At 37.7% G+C, this 26,226-nt stretch overlaps 1 protein-coding gene across 1 annotated transcript in view; it reads left to right on the forward strand.

Moving 5' to 3' along the window:
• RALA (RAS like proto-oncogene A) overlaps positions 1–25,647 on the forward strand; it is a 45,385-nt gene extending 19,738 nt beyond the window's left edge. Inside the window, exons 2-5 of the mRNA XM_008054937.2 lie at positions 5,823–5,976; positions 8,308–8,516; positions 14,814–14,988; positions 23,621–25,647. Coding sequence (XP_008053128.1) covers positions 5,863–5,976; positions 8,308–8,516; positions 14,814–14,988; positions 23,621–23,743 — 621 coding nt within the window. The 5' untranslated portion in view covers positions 5,823–5,862 and the 3' untranslated portion in view covers positions 23,744–25,647. The remainder of the gene's footprint in view (positions 1–5,822; positions 5,977–8,307; positions 8,517–14,813; positions 14,989–23,620) is intronic.
• The last annotated feature ends 579 nt before the right edge of the window (positions 25,648–26,226 follow it).

Genomic DNA, 26,226 nt, shown 5'->3' on the forward strand with positions numbered 1-26,226 from the left:
GTAGCTCATAATTAAAATGAAGTTTGCCCAGGTGCAGTGGCTCACACCTATAATCCCAGCACTTGGGGAGACTGAGACAGAGGATTGCTTGAGCCCAGGAGTTCTAGACCAGCCTTGACAACATAGTGAGATCTCGTCTCTACAAAAAATTTAAAAATTAGCCAGTTGTGATGGCGTATGCTTAAGGTCCCAGCTACTTGGGAGGCTGAGGCCGGAGGATTGCCTGAGCCAGGTCAAGGCCGAGGTGAGCTATGATCATGCCACTGCACTCCAGTCTGGGCGACAGAATGCGTCCATGACTCCAAAAAATAATAATAATAGTAAAATGAAATTTATGGTTATAGCATAGGTGTCTAGTTTCTGGCTGAAGCAGAGGAAAACAATCGATTTCAAACTTTAAGAAATTTCCTAGCAAATGATCAATCCAGTTTTCCAGCGTTTACTAAGGAATACTCTACCAAGTAAGATATCAAACATCCTCTATCTACCAAAACAAAAACCCCAATGATTTCTATATTTCCAGAGTTCATTATTATCTTCTCTAGACTTTTGCAGTAAATAAATTCATTACAGGATAAGCGTCTCTAATCTGAAAATCCAAAATCTGAAATGTTCCAAAATCTGAAACTGAGTGAGGACATGATACTCAAAGGAAACGCTCATTGAAGCATTTCCAATTTTCAGATTAGGGATGTTGAACTGGTAAGCATAATGCAAGTATTTGAAAATCTGAGAAAATCTGAAATCCAAAACAGTTCTAGTCCCAAGCATCTCAAATAAGGGATATATAATTTGTTTTAGGCTTAGTCTAACAAAAATGTTGGCTGGAATGCAGTGGCACATTCATGGCCACCGCAGCCTCGACCTGCTGATCTCAGGTGATCCTTATACCTCAGCCTTCCAAGTATGTGAAACCACAGGCACATGCCACCAGCTAATTTTTCTTGATATTTTGCAGAGACAAGGTCTTGCCAAGTTGCCCAGGCTGGTCTCGAACCCCTGGGCTCAGGCAATCCTCTTTGCCTCTGCCTCCCAAAGTGCTGAGAATACAGGCATGAGCCACCACGCCTGGCCCAAACATCTCTTAAGAATATTTAAATAGCAACCAGACAAAAAATCTTGTTCCTAACAACACCTCCCAGTTATGATTCCATTTCTCCTTTCATCTTTAGAGTAAATATTTATTTATGTACTCCTGTTTCTCCTCAGCCCACCCCATTCTTGCCTCTGTTGGTTAAATGCCTCTTACTATGGTCTCCAGCAACCTCCAAGTCTAGTAATGAGTTCTTTTTTTTTTGGTCTCCTATCAAATGTCATCACAGTCTTTCAGCAGGATTTGAGTTAGCCAGCTTCGATGACTGTACAGTCACTGGATTTCCTCCTACTAAACCAGCCCATGGAGTTGTCTCAGATCTTTCCTCTGCTATCCAGCTCCATTTTCTCGCCAAGAGAGCTCATTCCATTTTGTGACTTTAAATACCATCTGTAAACTGACATTCTAATTTTAGTCTCTATCTCAGCCCTCACCCCTGAACTCCAGGCTAGAATATCGAATTTCCTATTCAACAACTCAGTTGGATCCTCCTAGCAGAGCCTGAAATTTCTTTCCTAGGCCCGTTCCTTTCTAGTCTTTCTCCATTGTAAGTGGTAGTACCAGCACACATTCAGATATTTGAACCAAAACCTTAAAAGTTACTCTTGTTTTCTCCCATTCAGTCAATCAGCAAGTTCTGTCAACTGTTTCTCCAAAATATATCCCAAGTAGCATAGTGGGTAGGAGAGCCAGCTGCCTCCATTTAAATTCTGGCTCAGCCTTGAGCAAGTCGACATCTGTGACCCAGATTCCTCATCTGTTAAATGAAGTTAAAATAGTACATACCTCAGAGGATTGTAAATATATAAAATGTAGTACTCAACTATATACGGAGTGCTCAGAACAATGCCTCACACTTAGTAAGTGGTAAGTAAATTTCCCCAGTATAGAGGGTATTAGTAGTTATGCTATAAGTATGAATACAATTTCTGCTGCTGTTGCCCAAACCTCTGTCCTGTCTTGCATGGACTACTGGGATTGCCTCCAGAAGGCACGTAGGTGCCAGCACCATACTCTTGGACTTATCAGTCTCCAGAACTGTAAGAAATAAATTTCTTCTACCCACTTCTTCCCTTCCTTTCTCTCCTTCCTTCTTCCCTCCCTCCCTCTCTCCTTCTTTTTAGAGACAGGGTCTCACTTTGTTGCCCAGGCTGGAGTGCAGTGCCACGATCACAACTCATCACAGCCTCAACCTCCTGGACTCAAGTGATTCTCCCATCTCAGCCTCCCAAGTAGCTGGAACTACAGGTGCATGCCACTGTGCCTGGCTAATTTTCATATTTTTGTAGAGATATGGTCTCACTATATTGCTCAGGCTGGTCTTGAACTCCTGGGCTCAAACAGCCCTCCCACCTCAGTGTCCCAAAGTGGTGGGATTATGAGCTGACACGCCCAGCCAATTTTTTTTAAATAAATTACCCAGTCTCAGATATTCTGTTATAGCAACAGAAAGAGGACTAAGACACTAGGTTTCATCTACTCTGACCTTCTTCTGATCCCTAGAACATGCCAACCGTCTCCCATCTTAGGGTCTTTGCATTTAGTATTTCCTGTATCTGGAATGCTCTCCCCTCAAAGCTGTGCGGTTCCTTCATAACACTCAGGTTTCAGGCCACCTCTTCAGAGGAGTCATCCTTGACCATCTGGTTAAAGTAGCCCAACCCTCTATTCTTTGGTACATTGCCCTCTTATTATCTTCATTGCACTTAGCACTAGTGGGATTTTCTTATTTATGTGTTGGGGGGGCCAGAAAAACCCCCAGAATTTATTTATTTAAAAATTGTGTATTTATTCTTAAATGTCTAAACTTCAGTCACCTTCAAATATTCTCCGTTTGATGCTGTACACCTATAAAGATGCTTTTCCATTGCTCAAAACAGTTTTGAACTCACCAGTTTAGATGCCTTTTTTGTTTCACTTCTTCCACATCAGCAAACTGTTTCCCTCTGAGGACTTTTTTAATCCAGGAAAACAAAAGTCATTTTGGGTGAGATCCAGTGAATAGGGAGGGTAGGGCACAGGGGTCATGCTGTTATTGGTCAAAAACTACTGAACGTTCAGTGCAATGTAGGCAGGTGTGCTGGTAAATCACTATTGTGAAATGGGCAAACATGTTGAAAGAATCTCCAAAAAAATTCACTGAAGCCGAACGCAGGCTCTTACAACAATGCTAGCTGTACACTGATGCCAATGGGTTCCTAGAACACTTACACTTAACTGTATTACAAGGGACCCATCCGCCAAAAAATAATTTTGTGGGTTTTTTGGGTCCCATTCCAATATGTGTTTGTCTTAAGTTCCAGGTAGGCAGGGCTGTGACTTGTGTACCATTTGAAACAACATCTGGACCAGGGTTTGGGAACGAAACTGGAGTGCCAAGTTTTTTAAATGGGACTTGAGTATTATTTTCCTGATGAGAGCTTCTTTTCCTAGATGACCTCTTAATAGTCTGAAATGTAAAGGTCATAGTTATTAGGGAATGTTTGCACTTTGAAAAAATGTCTTTGAGAATCTCTGCCTCTTCTGTTTCTGAGTCACAGACTATATTTTAAATTGTGCTGGAAAGAAAAGTGTTTTAACCCAGTTGGAGTAACTGCTAAAATGTTTTGCTTTAAAAAATACACAACTCTTAGATTATTAATTGATATGGTAACACCCTGAGCTCATGTGACACTTAATATTTTAACTATAAAACAGTAGTTATTTAGCCATGAAATGATTATAGCTGCCAGCAAGTAAGGGTTATAATAGTGAAAAGGAAGTCATCTCCTGATTTATTTAGGAGCGCCAAACAACGTGCTTCATAACTTGGCTTAGACTTGGTATCTTTTGGACTTTTAGCATATCACCTGAAGTATACTATAATTTTCACTGTTTCTGAGCAGTGATGCACACTCAGGATCTAATAGCCATGTTCTCCATACCCAGGTGAAAGAGGAGCTCAGTCTTGTTTGTTTAGTTAAATCGAACTCTTGACCTATAAGTGTCAGTTTTTTGCCAGACCCTTCACAGTTCAAACTGTTTCTGCAAAATGTTTGACATATAAGAACATGATCAAAAATTGCATATATGTATACATAATCTCAGTTATGCTGAATATAGATTGAAAGCAGCCTCAAAGGAAGCATGTTAACTTGTTTGTGTTGTTAGATAGAGAGTAGGATGAAGGAGGATTTTTTTCCCCCCATCTTTCTGTATTGGTCAAATAGGCATACGGGCATGCTTTCTGGGTGGGGCCTGAAGCAGTACCAGCTTTTGAATGCCCTATGAAGCCAGTATGTGAGGCACAGACCCATGGCAGATTGTCCTGGACCCTGCTTGTGATTTAGTCTTTGGTAGCAATAGCTACTTTATACCAGTATAGTCTAAAGCATTCCCCCAAGATTATGTCAGACTGCAAACATTTGTTTATTCATTCATTCAACACATGTATACTAAATGGCTAGTTTTGCCAGCCATGTAAGTTACATTAAGTGGAAAGTAAACCAAATAGACATGACCCCTGCACTCGAGTTGCTTCTGGTGTACAGGAGAAGAAGACCCATATTAAGCAACTACACTCAAGCAATCTCAAATTCGAGACCAGCTTAGGCAACATAGCAAAACTTTGTTTCTACAAAAAAAGAAAGAATATGCTAAACAGAGAAAACTGCATGGCAAAAAGGCTAAGAGGCAGAGACCAGCATTTGAAGAACAGAAGACCAGTACTGATATGATGCAGCCGAGTGGGAGATATCGGCACAAGATAGGGAAGTAAGCAGGGTAGAGTGCAGTTCTGTGAGCTCTAACACAGGAAAGCTGTATCTGTGTTTAAAACAAGTCAAAGAGATGTTGAGGAGGAAGAGTGCAATCCTCTCAGTCCCCTAATAACAAAAAGTGTCTTTGCTTGAGTCTCCACACACATTCAGAGTGTGTGTTGTGACCTCACAGCATTTTTTTCTAAGACCTAGTGCCATGGCCAGAGGTAACTGGGTGTCATCAGTGTGCATCACCACTACAGCTTCTGTAGGAGCCTGGCCTCCTCCACAATGAGTGCAAAAAAATGTATTACATACATATTTTGAGGAAAATTAAGGCATGCTAGATCCAGATATTTAGGATCCATCCATCCCAAGAAACAGATTTTCTGGTAATGTGGTACCTGGGTCATATTGTCTTGGATTCCTTTTATAATTCTACCAAGTTTTTGGGGTGAGATTTCTTGTTTTACAAAATAGCAGTAAGTGAGCCTTTCAGTGAGATATTTAATGTAAGGCATAATGTAAACACATTAGCAGTCTCTTTTTTTTTTTTTTTTTTTTTTGGTCACTTGTTTTTTTCTGAAATTAGAATGAACATCTCTTTAATTATTGCCAAAATAGATTAATATGAAAACAAAGGAATCCTTTAGCCTATTTTCATAATTTGTGTGGATATATTTCAGTGTAGCTGTCAGCATGTAGTTCATCATAGCTAGCACGTAGTTGCACTGGGAAATTTTCATTTTTGGTCATAGCTCATTTCTGAAAACCAGCTAATATAAGAGAAATGCCTTTGAGTCATGGACTTGTTTTATTGCCATGCTATAATCTGATAAATGCGTCTTCCCTTAAATGAGCATAATTCATTTGCCATCTGTTTAAAATCATCACAGAATGAAACTGATTTCTTGAACTCTAAAGACATATCTGTCCTACACTGGAATTCTGAAGAATATACTAAGCATTAATTACTCTTTCATTCTTCTTAGATTCTTCTTATTCCTTTGGTTAAAAACCCTGTGACACAAGATGGCAGCAAATAAGCCCAAGGGTCAGAACTCTTTGGCCTTACACAAAGTCATCATGGTGGGCAGTGGTGGTGTGGGCAAGTCTGCTCTGACTCTGCAGTTCATGTATGATGAGGTAAGTGCTAATTTCATAATGGATATCAGAGTTTGGGCTTTCAGAGAGTAGCTTAGTTTGGGGGCTTTCTCTGGCTTAGTTTTGGTGCTATTTTGCATTCCTGATTCTTTGAATTCCTGAAAGCTACTAATAATGTTTTTTTCATTTTAAGTTCAGAGCCAACACCAGAACATAACTTGCTTTTACAAGTCAAAAATGCAGGGTACTTCAAGACCTCATGCTTTAAAAACAAAACAAAACTGAAAACAGGACCTGTTTTTTGAGTAATCAGACTTTAGCTTTTTTTAGTTTTTAATGGAGATTCCCACCTTTAATTAATAGAACTGGTAGATACAGTACCTTATTGAGACTTGAGGTAAACATATATAAAGTGTCTTTTAATAATGGATGAAAAAGTCAGTTGTTTATTATGTCTTTGACATGGCACTACACACCATTGCCAGGTAAAGGCTGTGTCACTTAAATATATAATTACTAGACAGGTTACAGATTGTGTACATGTATTTATATCAGACTTTTTCATCCCTGAGTTAGAGTCTTAGCCTATATATGGCAATATATAGTCTTTCCCTAGAGGACTGTTACCAAATCTTAATGAATTAAGAGTTGGTAATCCAACTTAAGCATTTATCCTCAATTCCTCCTCTCAACAGAAGCCAAGTTTTATGGTTACAGAGTACTCTTTCTTAATACTTATAGTAATCCTGCATGTATCCCCATTTTACAGGTGAGAAAATGGAGTAGCAGACAAGTTATCTAATTTACCCACGAAAAGTGATCTCTGATGAGTCATGTATCAAATCTGGTCTTTTGACCAAAAAAATTCCCACTGATTTTTACCACCCCATCTTTTTCTATCACCTGTGTATCAGCATTTATTTTACACACACATAAAACCCTTAAATCCTTCAGTTGTCTTGCCTGTTAGTGACTGTAATGAAAAAGTTTAGGGAGGGAGGGGCTTGAAGTGGTACTTTAAATGAAATTACTAATTATTTTTCAATTCCATTTTCCAATACTATTCATTTACTAGCTAATCTCTCAAATGAATCCTTAAATCAGTCCCCCTGTTGACAATAAGGAAGCCAAAAGTAAAAATAACCACTTGCCTAACTTTTGATGAATGGTTAAGCACATTGATAGCATGTAAATATGTTTGGATGTTGTATAACTTTTATAGTGACAAAAACACTTTGTCCATTTTTAAAATAATTATTTAAGCCGGGCTCGGTGACTTAGCCTGTAATCCCAGCACTTTGGGAGGCTGAGGTGAGTGGATTGCCTGAGTCCACGGGTTCGAGACCCGCCTGGGCAACTTGGTGAGACCTCATCTCTACAATAAATCAAAAATTAGCTGGGCGTGGTAGTGCGCGCCTGTAGTTCCAGCTACTTGGAAGGCTGAGGTAGAAGGATCGCCGGAGCCCAGCAGGTCGAGGCTGCAGTGGCCAGAAGCGGCCACTGCACTCCAGTCTGGGTGACAGAGTGAGACTCCAACTCAAAAATAAAATAAAATAAAATAATTATTTGTTGTTTACTGTGTACCAGACACTATTTTAGATTTTAGAGATACAACGATGAATTGCATATTCAAGGTCTCTACTCTCAGGGGTTAAATTCTAGTATCAGAATATAGTCATTAAGTAAATAAATAAGAAAATATCAGATGACAAAAATATAGGAGTAATTTTTTAAACCACAAAATGTGTGTATACATAAACACATGCTCACAATGATAGAAAAAGATTTACTAGGTAAATCAAAGTGGCATTTATGAGGTTGATGATAGAAGTGGGAAGATAAAATGTTTTAATTGTACTATTTAAAAATTCAAAAGTTTGGGGAGAAATCTCAAAGTTCAAGATTTGACTTTCTATGGAGTAGTTAGTATAAATTACTTTATTGACTTGGTTCATTTTGGCAAAAAAAGAGATTTGGTAGTACTTTCATTGCTTACTTAAATATTGACTTCTAAGTTGTTGTCACAATTCTAGCATGAAAATTTAGAGTCATGTAGAAAAAAGAGGTTCTTGTAAGTTTGATAAAATACTTGTGTAATCGTTTTTGCAGGTATAGTGTTTTAAGGAAGAAAAACAGTTTTCAAGCTGTGAACAGCCTTGAGGTTATAATTCAGCCACTCTTTTTACAAATGAAGAAACTAACAAGTTGTCAAAATTAATGTAGTTTTTTGCCATTGGAGGAAACTGGGTAGAGGGTACACAGAACCTTTCTTTTTTATTTTGTCAGCTTCATATGAATCTATAATTATGTCAAAGTAAGTTTAGAAAAATAAGAATAATAATTAAAACATGGATGTATTTTTATCTTTTCTAGTTTGTGGAGGACTATGAGCCTACCAAAGCAGACAGCTATCGGAAGAAGGTCGTGCTAGATGGGGAGGAAGTACAGATCGATATCTTGGATACAGCTGGGCAGGAGGACTATGCTGCCATTAGAGACAACTACTTCCGAAGTGGTGAGGGGTTCCTCTGTGTCTTCTCTATTACAGAAATGGAATCTTTTGCAGCCACAGCTGACTTCAGGTATGCTGTTGCTTGTGACATACTGTATAAATTTGTTCCCCAGAAACAAGAGGTTCCTGCTTGTCTTTTCCTCTGTCTCTAATGGTGTTTATTCCCTTTCTGATACGAGTATATGACTTTATTCCTTGCATATGTATTTATAGATATTCAGAATAGTTTCTATAATCTTACAGCTATTCCAGTGACAGAGCTTGAGTTTGACAGCTTCAAGCACCAAAGTATTTCTTTTTAGCATAAGCTACTACTGCCATAGTAGTTCATCCTTGGAGCATGTAATGGAGGTCTCCCAGATTTTAAATCTTTCTGTGTTGGTCACTATTTTCTCAGCACCTATATAGTACTCAGCAGTCACACTGTCATCTTCCTCAGAATACAGATACCCTGATAGCACAGACTGAATTTTTTGAAGAAATAATATCACTGCTAGGTTGTATTTTGCAGTGTTATTTTATAGCATTTTTTGTTTGATAAATCAAAACCTGACATCCGGGCTGGGCTCGGTGGCTCAGCCTGTAATCCCACGCTTTGGGAGGCTGAGTGAATTGCCTGAGCCCATGGGTTCGAGACCCGCCTGGGCAACTTGGTGAGACCTCATCTCTAGAATAAATCAAAAAAATTAGCCGGGCGTGGTAGCGCACGCCTATAGTTCCAGCTACTTGGAAGGCTGAGGCGGAAGGATCGCCAGAGCCCAGCAGGTCAAGGTTGCGGTGACCAGGAGCGTGCCACTGCACTCCAGTCTGGGCGACAGAGTGAGACTCCAACTCAAAAAAAAACAAAAAACACCTGACATCCAGGTTTTGGGGGAGGTTGTTTGGTGAAGGGAAGAAAGGTGTCTTCTTTATATCTAAGAGAAATTTAGCATAAAGCTCTTAAGTAGTCTTGCAGATACTACATGCATAAATCAAAGGTGTTCTTTAATTATAAAATACATATTTTTATTTCAATGTTGAGTGTCCGCTTTGGTTATGGGGGACACAAAAGAAATGTCTCCTCTGTTTTTGAAAGTCACACATCCTAGTTGAATATATAAGGCATGTAATCAAGAGCAAGTTAGTGACAGAGTAGGAAACATGGGCATTCCTCATTAAAGAGGATCCAGGAGGCAAAAGAAGTTGGGAAGTCTTCATGAAGTATGCCTAGATGAGTCTGAAGAAAACAGAGATATTCACAGATAAGCAAAGAGTATATTGCAGGTAGTCGAGCAAAAAACTATGTCAAGACTTAACACAGAGCATTCCTTTTCGTATACACTTGAAAGCTTCAAGAACTTAAAGTATTCTAAGAGAACATTCTTTACAAAAAGCATGTCATTGAGAAACTTTACAATATAGATTTATTTGTAAAATTAAGTCTGTTGGTTTCTATAAGGAAGGAAATCCATATATGATAAAGGGCAGAGAGTGGCAGACCTGTTAACTTATAACCCCGAGAGATACGTTGAAAGCTGTATAAATGCTAGTGCTTATTTATAAACAGATATTTGAGTGCTTATAGTGTAGCAGGTCCTGTTCTAGGTAATGGAATAAATGTTATCACCATATTCACTAAAGCCAAAGTGATATCTCAGTGGAATAGATATTTTCATGCCAAGAGAGAATCTTGGACTATTTATTACTGTTACAGAAAATAAAGATGACACACTACTCTTCTGGTGTATCACCAGTGTGTTGCCCTTCCCATAAATAAGAATGGCCTTAGTGACTCACCAGCACTAGAAAAGGCATTTTTAAGAAAGTCTGAATGTTTACAGTATGCATTCCACATTGTCTAAACTGCAAGGATAGCATGAATATCAGCTCCTCCTTTTGGCCTTCCTGGTCATCTCTGTCATCAGAGCAGAATTCCTTGTCCCCCGCTGCACACATGATATACTTGCTACAACTCCAGTATCACACTTACCACACTCTTATCTAAGCTTGCTTTATCTGTGTTTCTCCTGATAAAGCAAAAACTCTTGAGAGCAGGTCCTGTTTCTTGCCCTTCTCAGTATCCCTAGTACCCACATATGGCACAGTATAACACACAGTAAGTACATGTTTAGTAAACATTTGCTTTGAATCAAAACCTCGTACCTTTTTGCTTCTTACTTATGTCAAAAATAAAGAAGTTGGACCAGATTGGAAGGTACTTTCCTATTCCAAAATTTCCTGATGGCCTCTAAAACTGTATTTAATGGAAGCATAACATTAAGCAAAATGTGTAGGAAGGTTGTAAACATAGCATTATCTTTCTCTGATATCTTTCTCTGAGAGTAGCTAATAAAACCAATGTATTAACACTAAAGAATATTGTCTCCTCACCTTTGAATCCAGAAGGTCCAGGTTGTCCATGGCCATGTTTCTGATAGCATCACTCACACTGTAGTTTCAGTATTGATCTCCCTGTAGTATCTGACTCACAGTAGCTTAGTAGATTATTTATTAAGAAATAAATGAATGACAGTATATACAGATATGACCAGAGGTGCTAGAGTCACAAACCCCTGAGTCACTGTCATCTTCAGGTAATTGGTGCAACTGAGTGGCACGTCAGTTGTCATTAACCACTTAATTCAGACTGCCAATTGCAATGGAAACTGGTTAAGAAAGCCTCAGCATATTTGTTATTACAAGCCCTGGAAAAAGATTGTGATTGGCCAAAATTATCTTCACAAGTACATCATAAATGTAATACTAATAATGGTGAGAGCGGCCATGCTTTTTGCAAGAAATCGTGTGAGGGGTAGGAAATGTAACATTATGTAGTGCTGTGTAGCTTAACATATATCACCCAGATATAGTGCTTGTTGAACATTTTCATTTTCTAAAAGGATGTTTAAGGTAAGTGTAAATCAGTGAAGGATGGAGATGGCTTTCTGTTGGTCCACAGTCTATTCATGTTAGAAGAACTGAGAATTCAGGTCCAAAGAACTTTCTGCAAGTGTTGTATCTGTTAGAATGTTTGCTGTACCATTAGTGATCAGGTGAATGAAGTACTAACAGTAAGAGCACTACCTCATGCAGCACTTGCCACGTGCCAGACTCTGTTCTAGGCATTAGCAAACATACATTCATTTATGAAACAACCCTATGCAATAGATACTACTGCATTTCATAGATTCTAAAGGGTACATTTTAATATACTTTGAAATCGGGGCTGTGTCTTATAGTATGGCATCATACAGTTAAAATTGCCAGCAATTTTTCTTGGCAATCTATAAAATAATGCTTAAAATTTGATTCTTTTGAAAAAGTATTGTCCAAATTTATAAATTAATAAACTGAAACACAAAGAGGTTCAGTAACTTGCCCCAAGTCTTGCATCAGGAATAACAGATTTAATACCTAAGAGGTCTGCCTCCGTCTTCTTGCATTTAGTGGTGAGGTCATACTGGCTCTTGTTAAACTGATGATTCATTTATAAAACCACATGGCCACCATATTTCATGTTTTTAAAATGGAATATGTTATATTTCCTATTTAAAATATAGCTCTTCCCTACTGTTTATTTTTTAAATAGGGCATTGTTTTCAAGTCATATGATTTGTGTATGACACTGTATTATAGTATCATTCGTTATTTTGTTAGTATCGATTCTAACCCTCAATTGAAAACATTTTTTCTGTAAGGTAGAATTGTCTTTATATGTTCAACACTTTGCTTCCACCTTTCTCTTATCTCATGTTGTCCCACAGGTTTGATCTGGTTACTACATATAATAAAGGAAGTTTTCCCTCTACCAGTCTGTAACTTTACAATACAGGGGAAATACCATATAACACGGAGAAGCTCACAATAAATACCTGACACCTTGGTGTTCCTAGTCAGAGGTAGGGGTTGCTCGTGATGAAGAGCCACTTGGAACTAAACCTTCTTGAACAGATATTATTCCCTTAATAATTCCCTTAATTTTGTTCCTTTTCAATAGGTATCATATTATGGGGAGCTTCCATGGTGGTATATACTGTACAAGTAGTGTGTGCTCTGAGTTAGAGTTCTCAGGTTCAAATCCTGGTTCTACTTAAGTGTGAGCAAGTTAACATAATTTCTCTGTGCCTTAGTTTTCTTATCTGTAGGATATAAATAATGTCCTAACTTCATAGGTTTGAAGTAAAGCTTAAATGAGATAATGTATGTAAAGTTCTGAAAATAGTCCTTGACACATTGTAAACACTCAGTAAAATATTAGTGGGGTGATGGTATTCAGGAAACATTACCTATGAAGAACAAAATGAATGAATCTGAAAATAAGCTAGGAGGGAGGTTTTTCCCAGTCTCTCAAGCATCACAATAAAATGCCTGCAAAATCAAGTGCACTTTGCTGATCTTCCATTTTAACAACTCCTTTAATTTCCTCATTTTCTCTTATTCTAAAGTATAATCATCCATCAGTATCTGTGGGGGACTGGTTACAGGATCTCTCATAGACACTAGTATCCATGGATGTTCAAGTCCCTTCTATAAAATAAGATCATATTTGCATGTAACCTACACACATCCTCCTGTATACTTTAAGTCATCTCTAGATTACTTATAATACCTAATATAATGTAAATAATTATTATACTATATTTAAATATTTTTTATTGGTTTAAAAATTTTTTTTATCCACAATTAGTTGAATCTGCAGATTTGAAGGGCTGACTGTACATATTTTCCTGTGGTTTCAACAGTTCTTAGTTGTTTTCAAACAAAAGGCACCTGTAGGATAGCAAGATAGTAAACCTGTCTTGCAGATTTTCTTTTGTCTATTTTACAAGAAAATATCTTCTTCCAGTAGATTATTAATAATAACAGCTAACTTTTGTTGAATATTTACCATGTGCCATGCACATTTATAAGCACTCTAAATTTAATCCTCATAGCAACTATATAAGGGAAGTACTGTTAGCCCCATTTTATAGGTGAGGAAACTAATGCAAAGAAGTACTCTGAGTCACATGACTCGGGAAAAATAGAGCCATGGTACTTTTAAAATTGATAACACTTTCATAGTGGATAACTTTTCTCCAAATGCAAAATCTATGCTTAAGAGCTGACTTCCAGTAATTTCTGGCATGTGTGGGGCTTTAAAACCAATTACTAGGACCCTTGATGTGATGCAATAAGAATAGCAATTTACCTCTGTAATCTCCCTCCCCAAAACCCATAATCCCGGTTTAATCATGAGACAAACATCAGACAAATCCCAATTGAAAGACATTCTACAAACTACCTGGCCAGCATTCCTCACAATTATCAAGGTCATCAAAAACAACAAAAGTCAGAACCATCCATCACTCACGGCCAACAGCAGTCTAAAGAGGCATGACCAAACTAGGTGTCATGTGGTATCTTAGACAGGATTCTGGAACAGAAAGGGAATGTTAGGCAAAAACTAAGAACATCTGAATAAAGTTCAGACTTTAGTTACTAATACTGTGTCAATATTGGTTCATTAATTGTGATATATGCATCACATTAATACGAGATTTAACAATAAGGAAAACTGGGTATGGGGTAAATGGGAACTCTGTACTATTCTCACAATTTTTCTGTAAAACCAAAATCATTTAAAAATTTTTAGGTTTTTTTTTTTAAAAAAAAGCATTTGGGGGAAGTCACATGTGACTCTCATTTTGCATCTCTGCCTCCATGATTATACTCTCCTTTGGTGTATTTTTCCTTCATTCATAGGTTGGTTTTATTAGCTACTTTCCTACATGTCATAGAACAATAATGCTATGTTATGCTCCCAATAAATACAGTTTTAGAGGCCATTCGAAAATTTTAAAATAAGAAAGTACCTTTCCAATCTGGTCCAGCTTCTTTATTTTTGATATAAGTAAGAACCAAAAAGGTAAGAGGTTTTGAATCAAAGCAAATGCTTACTAAACATGTACTTACTGTGTGTTATACTGTGCCATATGTAGGTACTAGGGACACTGAGATGGGCAAGAAACAGGTCCGGCTCTCAAGAGTTTTTGCCTTATCAGGAGAAACACAGATAAATCAAGCTTGGTATAAGAATGTGACAAGTGTGATACTGGAGCTGTAGCAAGTATGTCGCGTGTACAGTGGGGTAGGCAAGGGATTCTGCTCTAATGACAGAGATGACCAGGAAGGCCAAAAGGAGGCGCTGATATTCATGTGTAACTCAAATGACTGGTGGTAGAAAAAGGAAAACATACTGATTATTTTCTACCATGTAATAAATGAGCTTGTTGTTCTGGTATAGAACCATATATAATTGCAAGTAAATGCTGATTTCAGATGGCTAGTTCTTATTTTAACACGCAGAAGTAATATTAATACTTTTTTCTCATTTTTTCGTATCCAGGGAGCAGATTTTAAGAGTAAAGGAAGATGAGAATGTTCCATTTCTACTGGTTGGTAACAAATCAGATTTAGAAGATAAAAGACAGGTTTCTGTAGAAGAAGCAAAAAACAGAGCTGACCAGTGGAATGTTAACTATGTGGAAACATCTGCTAAAACGCGAGCTAATGTTGACAAGGTAAAATGTGACTCTCCTTACTACGACATCATGTTAAAAATAGGTTGATTTGCTTTAACTCAGCTCCATTTTGTCTAGAATCTGTGATACTTTCAAATAGAGATGTAATAGATGTTGATTTTTATCATCCCTAAATGCTTGGATACGATATGTTAGGAATTTCTTACTTCATCTTATTCTTAGCTTCCCGAGAGACTTTAAAACATGAGACACTGCAGCTAAATGTACTTTTTTTTTTTTTTTATAGCACTGACGACATTCCTGACCTGAATCTTTGCCTTTTTTTCTTATCCTGATGGGGTGGATAATTTAAAAGGAATTGTATGTGTCCCAAGATGCCAACAATGAATATCCTCACCTCTGACCTGACATTGCCCAGCCCTATTTAAGTTCTCAAAAGTGAAGATACCTCCCAAGATGAAGGAGCCCCTAGATAAAAGGATTTTAAAATCTCTCTTACTACAACACTCCCCACCCTCAATCTTTCTTTTCCCTGAGTGGAAAGCGAAATCCTTTGCCCTCCTCCCTTGTCTTCTCACTTTGTTCAGAGTGGTCCTTCCTGGAGACCAGATGTGAAACACCCTACCTGGTTTCCAGGAACCCCCAAGTGCATTTCATCCCACTGCTGGTGACTATTTCCTGTATTTAGGAAGATGACTCATTGGGCTGGGGCAGCACAGACTCTTCAAGTCCTCCAAGTGGGGCCTTTTTTCAGCCTCCTAGTATCTCGGTTTTACAGCACTCCCTTTCAGACTCTAATGGGCAAAACAAGTGCTTGATAAACACACATTCTTGGGTCTTACCCCCAGAGATTTTATTTATTAAGTCTGGAATGGGGCCCCAGAATTTGCATTTCTAGCAAGCTCTGCTTATGCTTGTAGATTCATAATCCTGTTTCAGATAGCATTAGGTTAAAAAAAATTAGATTCTATTTATTTGCTATAGGTCTTAAGACACTGTCATCACTATCTTAATAAGCTTATTAATGTTTTTAGCACATAGATTCCTGTAGGTCCAAGATTTATGTACAAAATAAGTGCTACAGGATTTTTTTGTTTGTTTTTTGGTTTTTTTTTGAGTTGGAGTCTCACTCTGTCGTCCAGACTGGAGTGCAGTGGCCGCTCCCGGCCACTGCAGCCTCGACCTGCCGGGCTCCAGCTATCCTTCCGCCTCAGCCTTCCAAGTAGCCGGAATTACAGGCATGTGCTACCATGCCCAGCTGATTTTTTGATTTATTGTAGAGGTGAGGTCTCGCTGCCCAGGCGGGTCTCAAACCCGCGGGCTCAGGCAATCAACTCACCTCAACCTCCCAAAGGCACAGGATTACAGGCTGAGCCATCGAGCCCGGCTGCAACAGGATTTTTATTCCATATACTCGTTTTCTCTAAAGAAAAGAAGGCAAGTATTTTTAAAGTACTAATGAAAATATATCTTAGGATTCAGTGTGTTTGGGATTTTGAAATGCAACATTGAATGTTATAGCATACATATACTTTGCTTCATCCTAATTGATGTCTTAAGCAAATTGTAGAACACATGTAAAAACTACTGGAGAGCCAGGCACAGTGGCTCACATCTGTAACCCCAGTGCTTTGGGAAGCCAAGTCATAAGGATTGCTTGAATCCAGGCATCCAAGACCAACCTAGGCAACATAGTGAGACCTCATCTCTTAAAAAAAAAAAAAATTAGCTGGGCATGGTGGCACATAGTCCCCGCTACTTAGGAGACTGAGGTGGAACAGTCACCTGAGCCTGAGAGATTCAGGCTGTGGTGAGCCTTGATTGTGTTACTGTGCTCCAGCCTGGGCGACAGAGTGAGACCCTAACTCAAACAAAAACAGAAAGAAAAGAAACTACTTGAGCTAAGGAGAATGGGAAAGAGAGGCAAACAGTCCATGATATGTAAAACTGTTTTGTAGGTCCACAGGCTGTTTTGTAACAGTCCTGTGGTGGTCATCTGCTGGCATCAGAGGCTCTGGGAAGTATGATGTGTGAATTATCACAGCTGTTATAGGACAGTAAGAAAAAGACCAGCAACCCAGTAGAAAAATGATGAAAAAACAGGAAGAGGCATGTCGTAGGAAGGAAATGCAAATGGCTTTTAAACTAGAAAAGAGGCTCAGTGTCACTTACAAAACAGGGACTACAATTTAAAAATACAATTGCAGATCTTTTTTTTACTTGTCACATCAGAGAAAAAAGCAGAGAGGTTGAGAATATAATATACTCTTGGCAAAAGCATAGAAAAACAGGAAGGAACTTTTCATATGTTGGTGGAAAGACAGTTTGACGATTATCAATCAAAATTATGACCAGTCAATTTAAGTTCTAAAAATGCATTATACAGAAAAAATATCATATGCCCATGCATAAATGAATGTTCAGTGGTAGTTGTTGAAGCAAAAGACTGTAAATATCCAAGTGTCCAGTAATGGACTGGTTTAAATTATGATGTGCCCATTTAATGAAATACTACCCAACCATTAAAAAGAAATGGGGACAGAACTAAAAGTGCTGATATGGAATGATCTTCAATTTAAGTGAAAATCAAAGTACAGAGTGGTGTCTGTAGTTTGCTGCCATCTGTTTTAAATATACACTCACACACATATGCATGTGTATATCTTAAGTATATCTGATAAGCTGGTTATCTGTGGTTGCCTCCGGAGAACTAAGTCACAGATATATGTTCTTTTCACTGAAAATACCCTTTTGAACTGTACATATGCATGTACAGTTGGCCATTGAACAATGTGAGTTTGAACTGCACAGGCCCACTTATGCATGGATTTTCTTTTCAATAGATAGAGTCAGCTCTCATATCGCTAGGTTCCACATCCACAACCAAATGCTGATTGCGTATAATGGTGGGATATGAAATCCACATATATGAAGCACCAACTTTTTGTATCCAAGAGTTCCACAGGGCAGATTGCAGGGCTTGAGTATGCAGTTTTGTATCCAAGGTGTCCTAGAACCAGTCCCCCGGAGATACCAAGGGATGTCGGTATTCCTTTTCCAAAGAGAAAGGGTAAAAGTATAGGGCTGTTTTACTAAAATATACCTTAGAGGCTTTCTGAGTAAAACAATCATTTATTCTGCTCATAGATTCTGTGGCCAAGAATTTGGACAGGACACAGGGGAGATGGCTTGTCTCTGCTCCACAGTGTCTGATACCTCCACTGAAAAGTTCCCATTTCTAGGTACTGAGAGTTTCTAAACTTAGGTTCTAAAGGCTTGTTCACACATGTCTGGCTCAGCCAGGGAGCCTCAATTTCTCTCCAATGTGGCCTCCTCTATGTGACCTTTTCCATGTGTGCTGGTTTTAGACTTCCTCATGCCACAGTGGGCAGAATTCCAAGGGCAAGTGTTGCAAGAAAGTAAGAACCAGGCCTTACTACTCAGTAAGATACCCTCCTGCCTTTTGTGACCTAGTCTCTGAAGTTATGCAGCATTATTTCAACCTCATTCTGTTGGTTGAGGTAATCACAAAGTCCCACCTAGGTACAAGAAGAAGGGAATAGGCGTTGCCTCTTAATACAAAGTGGCAAGGTTTTGGAAAAGTCCATAGGAAATATTGCCATGGCCCATTTCAAAAAATTTAATTTGCAATTGGTGGTCACCTCTTCAAAACAATTACATTAAACAAGGCTTCTTGTAAACTGAGGTACAAACTCATACTGAAAGCTGTAATCTCATGTGCTGCTATATCCTGCAGAGTGGCTACCAGATGAAAGTACTTCAGTGTCTGCATAGAAGTAATTTACAACTATCCGGGTTACTAGATTTAGGTTTTATCTTTTTGGTTTTTTTGTTTTGGCTGAGGAAAATAATCTAATAGTCAGAAGAGCTAACATGTTAGTACTTATAAGACCAGGCTCTGTAGCAAGCACTTACCATTTAGTCCTTAACTGTTTGAGGCAGATACTCTTCTCGTGCTCACTTTTTAAATGAGATTTGAGGCGAAAACATATTGGCTCAAGGTCACAGGGTTGATGGTAGCTCTGGGTCTGGCCAGTTCTGGTGCTCACATTATTTCCTCACTAGGTTACTCAAAGCGACGGTTGGGATAGCCAGTATATCTCCAGTTTGGTGTGTCATCCACTACTAGAAATCACAAATTTTCAGGGGTGGCAGGTGTTAATATTGCTTCCTTCTATTGAATTGCAAAATATCATGCATTGTCAGAAAACAAATACTAGCCCCTCCCCCCACAAGATTGTTGGGCTCATGCCTTATCCTCATTTGGGTTCCAAAATCTGTCTTCAAAGAGACAGATTTTAAATTTACTCCGTGAAAAAGTGTCATAACCATCAGAACTCTTGAGTTGGGGAATAGCATGTCTTAGGAGGCCATACCAGTCACAGATGGATCACCCAGAAGTTAGAGTACCATCTTGTGGACTCATTGGGTTCATCCAGTGATCTTGTTAGTACCCTTCTAGCTTGATAATTTAGTTCTTAATTCATAACTCCAAGATTGCTCTCTATTTTAAGTAGCATCTTAGTGAACTGGAAAGAAATTGAGCAAGTAAATATCCAAAGGGGAAGTATGATTTATTATGTCAAGAGAGCCAATTTATGTTGAGGAAAGAATTTTGGGCCAGGTGCAGAATGATCACTTGAGCCCAGAAGATCAAAATCAGCCTGGTCAATATAGCAAGACCCCATTTCTACAAAAATAAAAATTAAAAATTAGCTAGGCCTGATGACATGCACCTGTAGTCTCAGCTTCTCGGGAGGCAGAGGTGGAAGGATGGCTTGAGTCTAGGAGTTTAAGGCTACAGTGAGCCATGATCATGCCACTGCATTCCAGTCTGGGCAAAAAAGTAAGACCCCAACTCGAAAAAAAAAAAATTGTCAGAGTATTCCTTTGTGATTTCTGGGTTTTGTGACTTGCTTAGAAAAGCTTCCTCCCATCCTAACAGCAACAAAGTCGGTCATTTCTTACTTTTTTTGTATTGGCGTCTACGGTAAACTCTTAATCCATCTGAAAATTTAATATTGTTTGTGATGTGAACTAGAGAGTGCTATGAACTTAAAATGAAGAAACTTGTGAAGGCAAAAGTTTAGATTTAAGCTAATAGCCATGATGCTTTTTAGAGAGATGTAATATCATATATTTTTTCAACTGTAAGTATTCTAAGCTAAGCATTATGAGCCCATATGTTTTGTCTAGCTTTATTTTGATTTATGTGACAAGAGTGGGGATTCTCTATGGTTTCCAGTCTGAAATAAGAAAAGCCAAATTTTGTAGGTACTGGGTTGTCTAAAATGGGAAAAGAGGAAGAGGGAAGGAGAAGAAGACAGGAAGAGAAGAAGAAGGTGGGAACAAAGGGGGGGGGGGAGAAGCAAAATTGACAATGTCTATACTAAAAGAAATTAGAAGAAACCCTGTGCTTAGGGGATTGTAATTTGTATGAGGTCATCAAAATCAGTTCTTGATTTCTATCCCTAGTTACCCATTTCTTTCCAGTTGAAACAGGGCTTCCTTTAGCTTTAATTATTAAATGAGTTGCTGCGGTCTTTAAAAATTTCCCACTGTATTTGCTAGTTAAAATGACCTTGCTGGTTTCTAGTTGGGACTCACTGGAAGTTTACTGCAGAGTTTCATCTAAAATTAGAAATTAAACTCTTATTCATTGTGGGAATGTAAACTAGTACAGCTACTATGGAGGTTCCTCAAAAAACTACAAATAGAATTACCATATAATCCAGCAGTCCCACTGGGCATTTATCCAAAGGAAAGGAAATCCTTATATCAAAGAGCACCCTCATATTCATTTCAGCCCTATTCATAATACCTAAGATATGGAATCAACCCAAGTATCCAATAAACATGAATGGATTAAAAAAATGTTATACACACACACACACACAATGGAATAGTATTCAGCTTAAGAGTGAAATTCTATAATTCATGGCAACATGGATGAAGCTGGAGGATATTATGTTAGGTGAAATAAGCCAGGAACAGAAAGTTAAATATCATATGTTTTCACTCATCTGTAGAAGCTTTAAAAAAATTTATCTCATAGAAATGAAAAAACAGAATAGAGGCTGAGAAGGGAGGGACAAGGAGAGATCCTTTAAGGATACAAAATTACAGTTAGATGGGAGAATAAATTATACTGTGCTATACCACTGTAGATGACTATAGTTAATATGTAGTTTCAAATAGCTGGAAGGGGAGGATATTGAATGTTTCCAACACAGAGAAATGATAAATGGTTGAGATGATGGATATGCTAATTACCCTAATCTGATCACTGTACCTTATTTGAATTGAAGCATCACTAAGTACCCCCATGAATATGTACAATTATTTGTCAATTAAAAAAATTTAAAAATAAAGTTAGAAAGTAAGCCTTCATATAATATCCTTTTCATAGTGACTTGTCTGCTTTGGAAAGCAGTACTGGGAGTACTCCAGTAATTACCTTAAGTTAGAATGGAGGCTTCCAGTCCCAGCTAGTTAGTTAGTTGTGGACTTGAAACAGAGGTCTTCTGAAATCCCTAGCCTCTGGGGAAATAGAATCTCAACAAGTGAGGGCAAGAACTCATGGATTTTATGTCATCATTGTGTTTTAGTCTGTGGCATTCTTTGTGTAATTTTTTTTATGCTCAGTTTTCCCCTTATTTAACCATTCATGCCTCTTTGTGTTGGTCCTATTTCTATTTGACTCAGCTCTTTTGTCTTTGATAGCTTCCTTGCTTTCTGACTTAAACTTTCTATTTCTTGCTCCAATCAGCCATTTATCTAAGGAACCCTGGTTCTGTTAAGTAGGAATGGCATTTAGCAGTGCAACCTAGGTACTAATGTGCTTGTTGCTATTGGATTGTCATTACTTTGTGTCCTTCCAGTGAATAGCTAGGAAATAGGTATTATTAAAAGGAAAAATAATCATGTGATCATATTGTTATTTTCAGTTCAAGTTTAACATTACAAGGTTTTGCCTCTTTGATTTTGTACTTATATCTTACACTGAAAATCTTGGTTTCTAAACTACATTAACATAATTGTTTCTCGGTATTACCCTTCAGTATATATGAAATAGTTTCAAAAGAACAATGTCACTATCACTAACAAACTACAAAGTGAACTTTAAGATTTGTCTTGTTTTATTTTATTTTATTTGTTGAGGTTTTGTTCCTATTTTTATCCTTAGCATCTATTCTAAGATAAATATTTCACATGTTGTATTTTAAAGACCCTTAAAATAATTCCTCTGTATAACTGTGTCACTAACTTGGAATACAGTCAGTCTTATTTGTTTTAATTTGATTTTTAAATTTAAGGTTTGCTTTTTTGGGTTTTTTGTTGTTGTTTTTTTTAGTTTTTTGGATTTTTTTTGAGTTGGAGTCTCACTCTGTTGCTCAGGCTGCAGTGCAGTGGCACACTCATAGCCACTGCAGCCTCAACCTGCTGGGCTCAGGTGATCCTTCCACCTTAGCCTTACAAGTTGCTGGAACCACAGGCACATGCCACCATGCCAGCTAATGTTTTTTGTTGTTGTTTTTTAAATTATAGAAATGAGGTCTCACCAAGTTGCCCAGGCTGGTCTCAAACCCTTGGGCCCAGGCAGTCCTCTTGCCTCAGCCTCCCAAAGTGCTGGGATTACAGGTGTGAGCCACTGCACCTGACCTTAATTTTATTTTTGAATATATAAAATATTTATGTCTCCAAAGTAAAAATTATATAATAAGGTGTGTTCAGAAATTGCCTCACTATTCCTTCCACCTTCTTCCCTTCCTCTTGAATATAAAATTGAAGGCCTGGTGCAGTGGCTCATACCTGTAATCTCTGCACTTTGAGAGGCCAAGGCAGGAGGATTGCTTGAGTTCAGGAGTTCAAGACCAACCTGAACAACATAGTGGGACTTACACTTTACAAAAAATTTAAAAAAAAAAAAAAAATGCCTATAGTCCCAGCTACTCGGGAGGCTGAGATAGAAGGATCGCCTGAGTCCAGGAGATTGAGGCTACAGTGAACCATGATTGTGCCACTGCAGTCCAGCCTGTATGACAGAATAAGACCTTCACTCAAAAAAAGAAATTTAACTTTTGAATTGTTATACCAATAATTGTTTAGTTATTATGTTAATATCTCATTATTTACCAATTCCTAGACATCAGACAAAAAATAAATTCCTAAATATAGGGCAGCAAACTAAGTTGTTTTTTAGTGTCTGGTATTAAGATGATAAAGGAAGCACCCATTTTCTTCAACTTTATTTCTGCAAATGGAGCTGAGGAAAACAAGTTATGAAATATAATCAATTATTAAATGTACATTTTGTTATACATAAATTAATTTCTAAATATAAGCTAATGAAACATTTGTTTATCTTTGGGGCTATCATCACTTTGTAGCACTTTTAAAATGTTTATCTTGAAAAATGGAATAGAAAGATCAAGTTTTATTAACATTTTTACCATAAAGTGTAATTGAGAAAATTTCTCACATTTCCCATTTTCTCAGGATACTGGCAAGCTTTTTTCTCTCTATGCTCCTCAAACAAGAGCTCTGGACTATTTATTCCTCTTGTTCCCAAGGTTTACTGCTATGATGTGGAGAAGTACTAAGTTCGTATTGTCCCTTTGCTTTATTTATCCTATTTTTTTCTTTCTAGGTATTTTTTGATTTAATGAGGGAAATTCGAGCCAGAAAGATGGAAGACAGCAAAGAAAAAAATGGAAAAAAGAAGAGGAAAAGTTTAGCCAAGAGAATCAGAGAAAGATGCTGCATTTTATAATCAAAGCCCCAATTCCTTTCTTATCTTGACCATACTAATAAATATAATTTATAAGCATTGCCATTGAAGGCTCAATTGACTGAAATTACTCTAACATTTTGGAAATTGTTATGTATCACTAAAAGCATGAATTGGAACTGCACTGGAAGTTAAATTTTCTTTAAAAAGATATTAATGTGGCTTCACCAAGAAGCAAAGTTCAACTTATTTCATAATTGCCTACATTTATCACAGTCCTGAATGTAGCGTGTGAGCTTGTGTTTCTCGGGCAGTCTCTCTTGAAATACTAAATAAAGAGTGACATGGGGGTAGGGAACAGGAGGAAAGACTGCTTCCTCTGGTGTTTATTATAAAGCTTAAATTTTATATCATTTTAAAATGTCTTGGTCTTCTACTGCCTTGAAAAATGACAATTGTGAACATGATAGTTAAACTGTACCACTTTTTTTAACCATTGTTATGCAAAATATAGAAGAAAAAAGTTAATGGCATGGTTGTTGCATATAGTTAAACTGAGAGTAATTCATCTGTGAATCTGCATTAATTACCTGGTGATTAACTTAGAAAAGTGGTGTAAACTTGTACATGGAAATTTTTGAATATGCCTTAATTTAGAAACTGAATAATATCCGGTTACATCATCTGGGTGTGTTCTTACTGGCACCAGGGGTCCACTGCCTCATGTGTCCTGGTAAGGGAATATATGCCCAGCATGTCGTACAGCTTTTGTATAGAAGATACTTGAGAAATAACTGTCTGCTAGGAGTCTGTCCAAATTTAAAACGTGTGCCATACTCTGGTTCTTGCAAATGAGGTTCCAGAGCTCCTTGATTGCTTTTAATGAACTCTAAGGTCAGTTAAAACGAAGGGCCAGTGAACTTGTAAGATGATTTTAGACTGCAAGCACTCAGCATTGGTTGTGTTGGAGTGAACCCTCTTTCTCTCTAAAATGCTGGTCTCTAGGAATCACTTTCTGCCAGTGGTGAGCATGTAAGTGTTAAGTTTTTAATCTCCTGGGAGCAGGGCACAGGAAAAGATGTTGATAGTGCTAATGCATTTTGCACTAGAACTCTTTGGGAAAATATTCATGCTTGCCACCTGTTCATTTCTAAATCTGTACTCATGAGGTTACAATTTGGTTTTACAGGAGTTATTAGGAGTATTTCTTGTCTGTTTATGTTCATAATGAAGAACACTGTGGCTACTTTTTTTTAAAGCTACTATCAGGCAGTCAAACCCGAGTATAGTGAAGAAAACATGTTTGGCACACACAGACCAAACATTAGACTGTATCACTGTTGTGTGGTGTCTCCACTGGAAGAATTCTAGCATGCTATTTGGGAACATAATTTCAGTGGGGAATATACCACTGTCCATTTTTTCTTTTCCTCTTTCGAGTGGAACTGAGACAGTTGATTCAACAAAGTTTTATTTTTCTTTTGCTCAATCCTAATTTCTGCAGGTCAAAGATGTTGTTCAGGCATTCCAGGTAACAGGTGTGTATGTGAAGTTAACAAACATAGGCTTTTTAGGAACTCAAAACTCTTTAGATCTCACATCCAGTTCTCATGTTAAATATTTGTCCTTAAAGAGTTTGAGAAGTACATCTTTCATTTTCGTATTTTTCATAGGCTATGCCATGTGCAGACTTCAAGTTTCCAATGTAATACTGGCCAGTGGGCCCAGCGGTCTCCATGTGTATTCATTGCAGTCTTATTTAACCAGGGGTCCTAACCACTAACATTGTGACTTTGCTTTGAGACCTTTCCTCTCCTGGGTACTGAGGTGCTATGAAGCCAACTGACAAAGATGCATCACATGTCTTAGGCTGATGCCACTACCCAATTTGTTTATTTGCAATTTGAGCCATTAAAAGACCAATAAACTTCCTTTTGTAAAATGTTTGTGGTGTTACTTGATGTTTATAATATAACATGTAAAATTCAGATTTATCAACCAGGCCATCTTCACTCAAAAAACAACGAAATGTTTTGAACTCTCAGTTTGGGAACTTCATTTGAACTTCATTTTTGTATAATGCCAGATTTCCTAAATAACAGTATCATCATTGTTCATGTTCAGAAGGACTTATGTACACAGTTACACGGAAAATACTCTTTGGGGTATCACAAACTTTTAAGATAACTCCAGAATGAATATGGGACAGCTTTATATTCAATTTTCTAATTAGAATGACCCCCAGAGGCTATTTAATTTCCAAATTGTGGAAAAGTGACACCCTGTTACCATTTCACCAAGCTCCAGGCCATTTTCCTTCACATTTGATGTCTAGTGGGAAATTCTGGCCTATTAACTACCAGCCTGTGAGATGGAAACAACCTAGCCCAATATTCAGCACAGCCTTTCAAAATTCAGTTCATTTTAATTTCTTAACTCAAAAGCAGTGGCATTTATAAAATTCCTGTAGAGGCTTCAGTAATTTTTTTTTAAATTTAATCCAGTGTTAGAAATCTTTAGTGAAT

The sequence above is a fragment of the Carlito syrichta genome, unplaced genomic scaffold (genome assembly GCF_000164805.1).
Source record: "Carlito syrichta isolate Samal-C Ts95f unplaced genomic scaffold, Tarsius_syrichta-2.0.1 Scaffold301618, whole genome shotgun sequence".
Classification (NCBI taxonomy): Eukaryota; Metazoa; Chordata; class Mammalia; order Primates; family Tarsiidae; genus Carlito; species Carlito syrichta.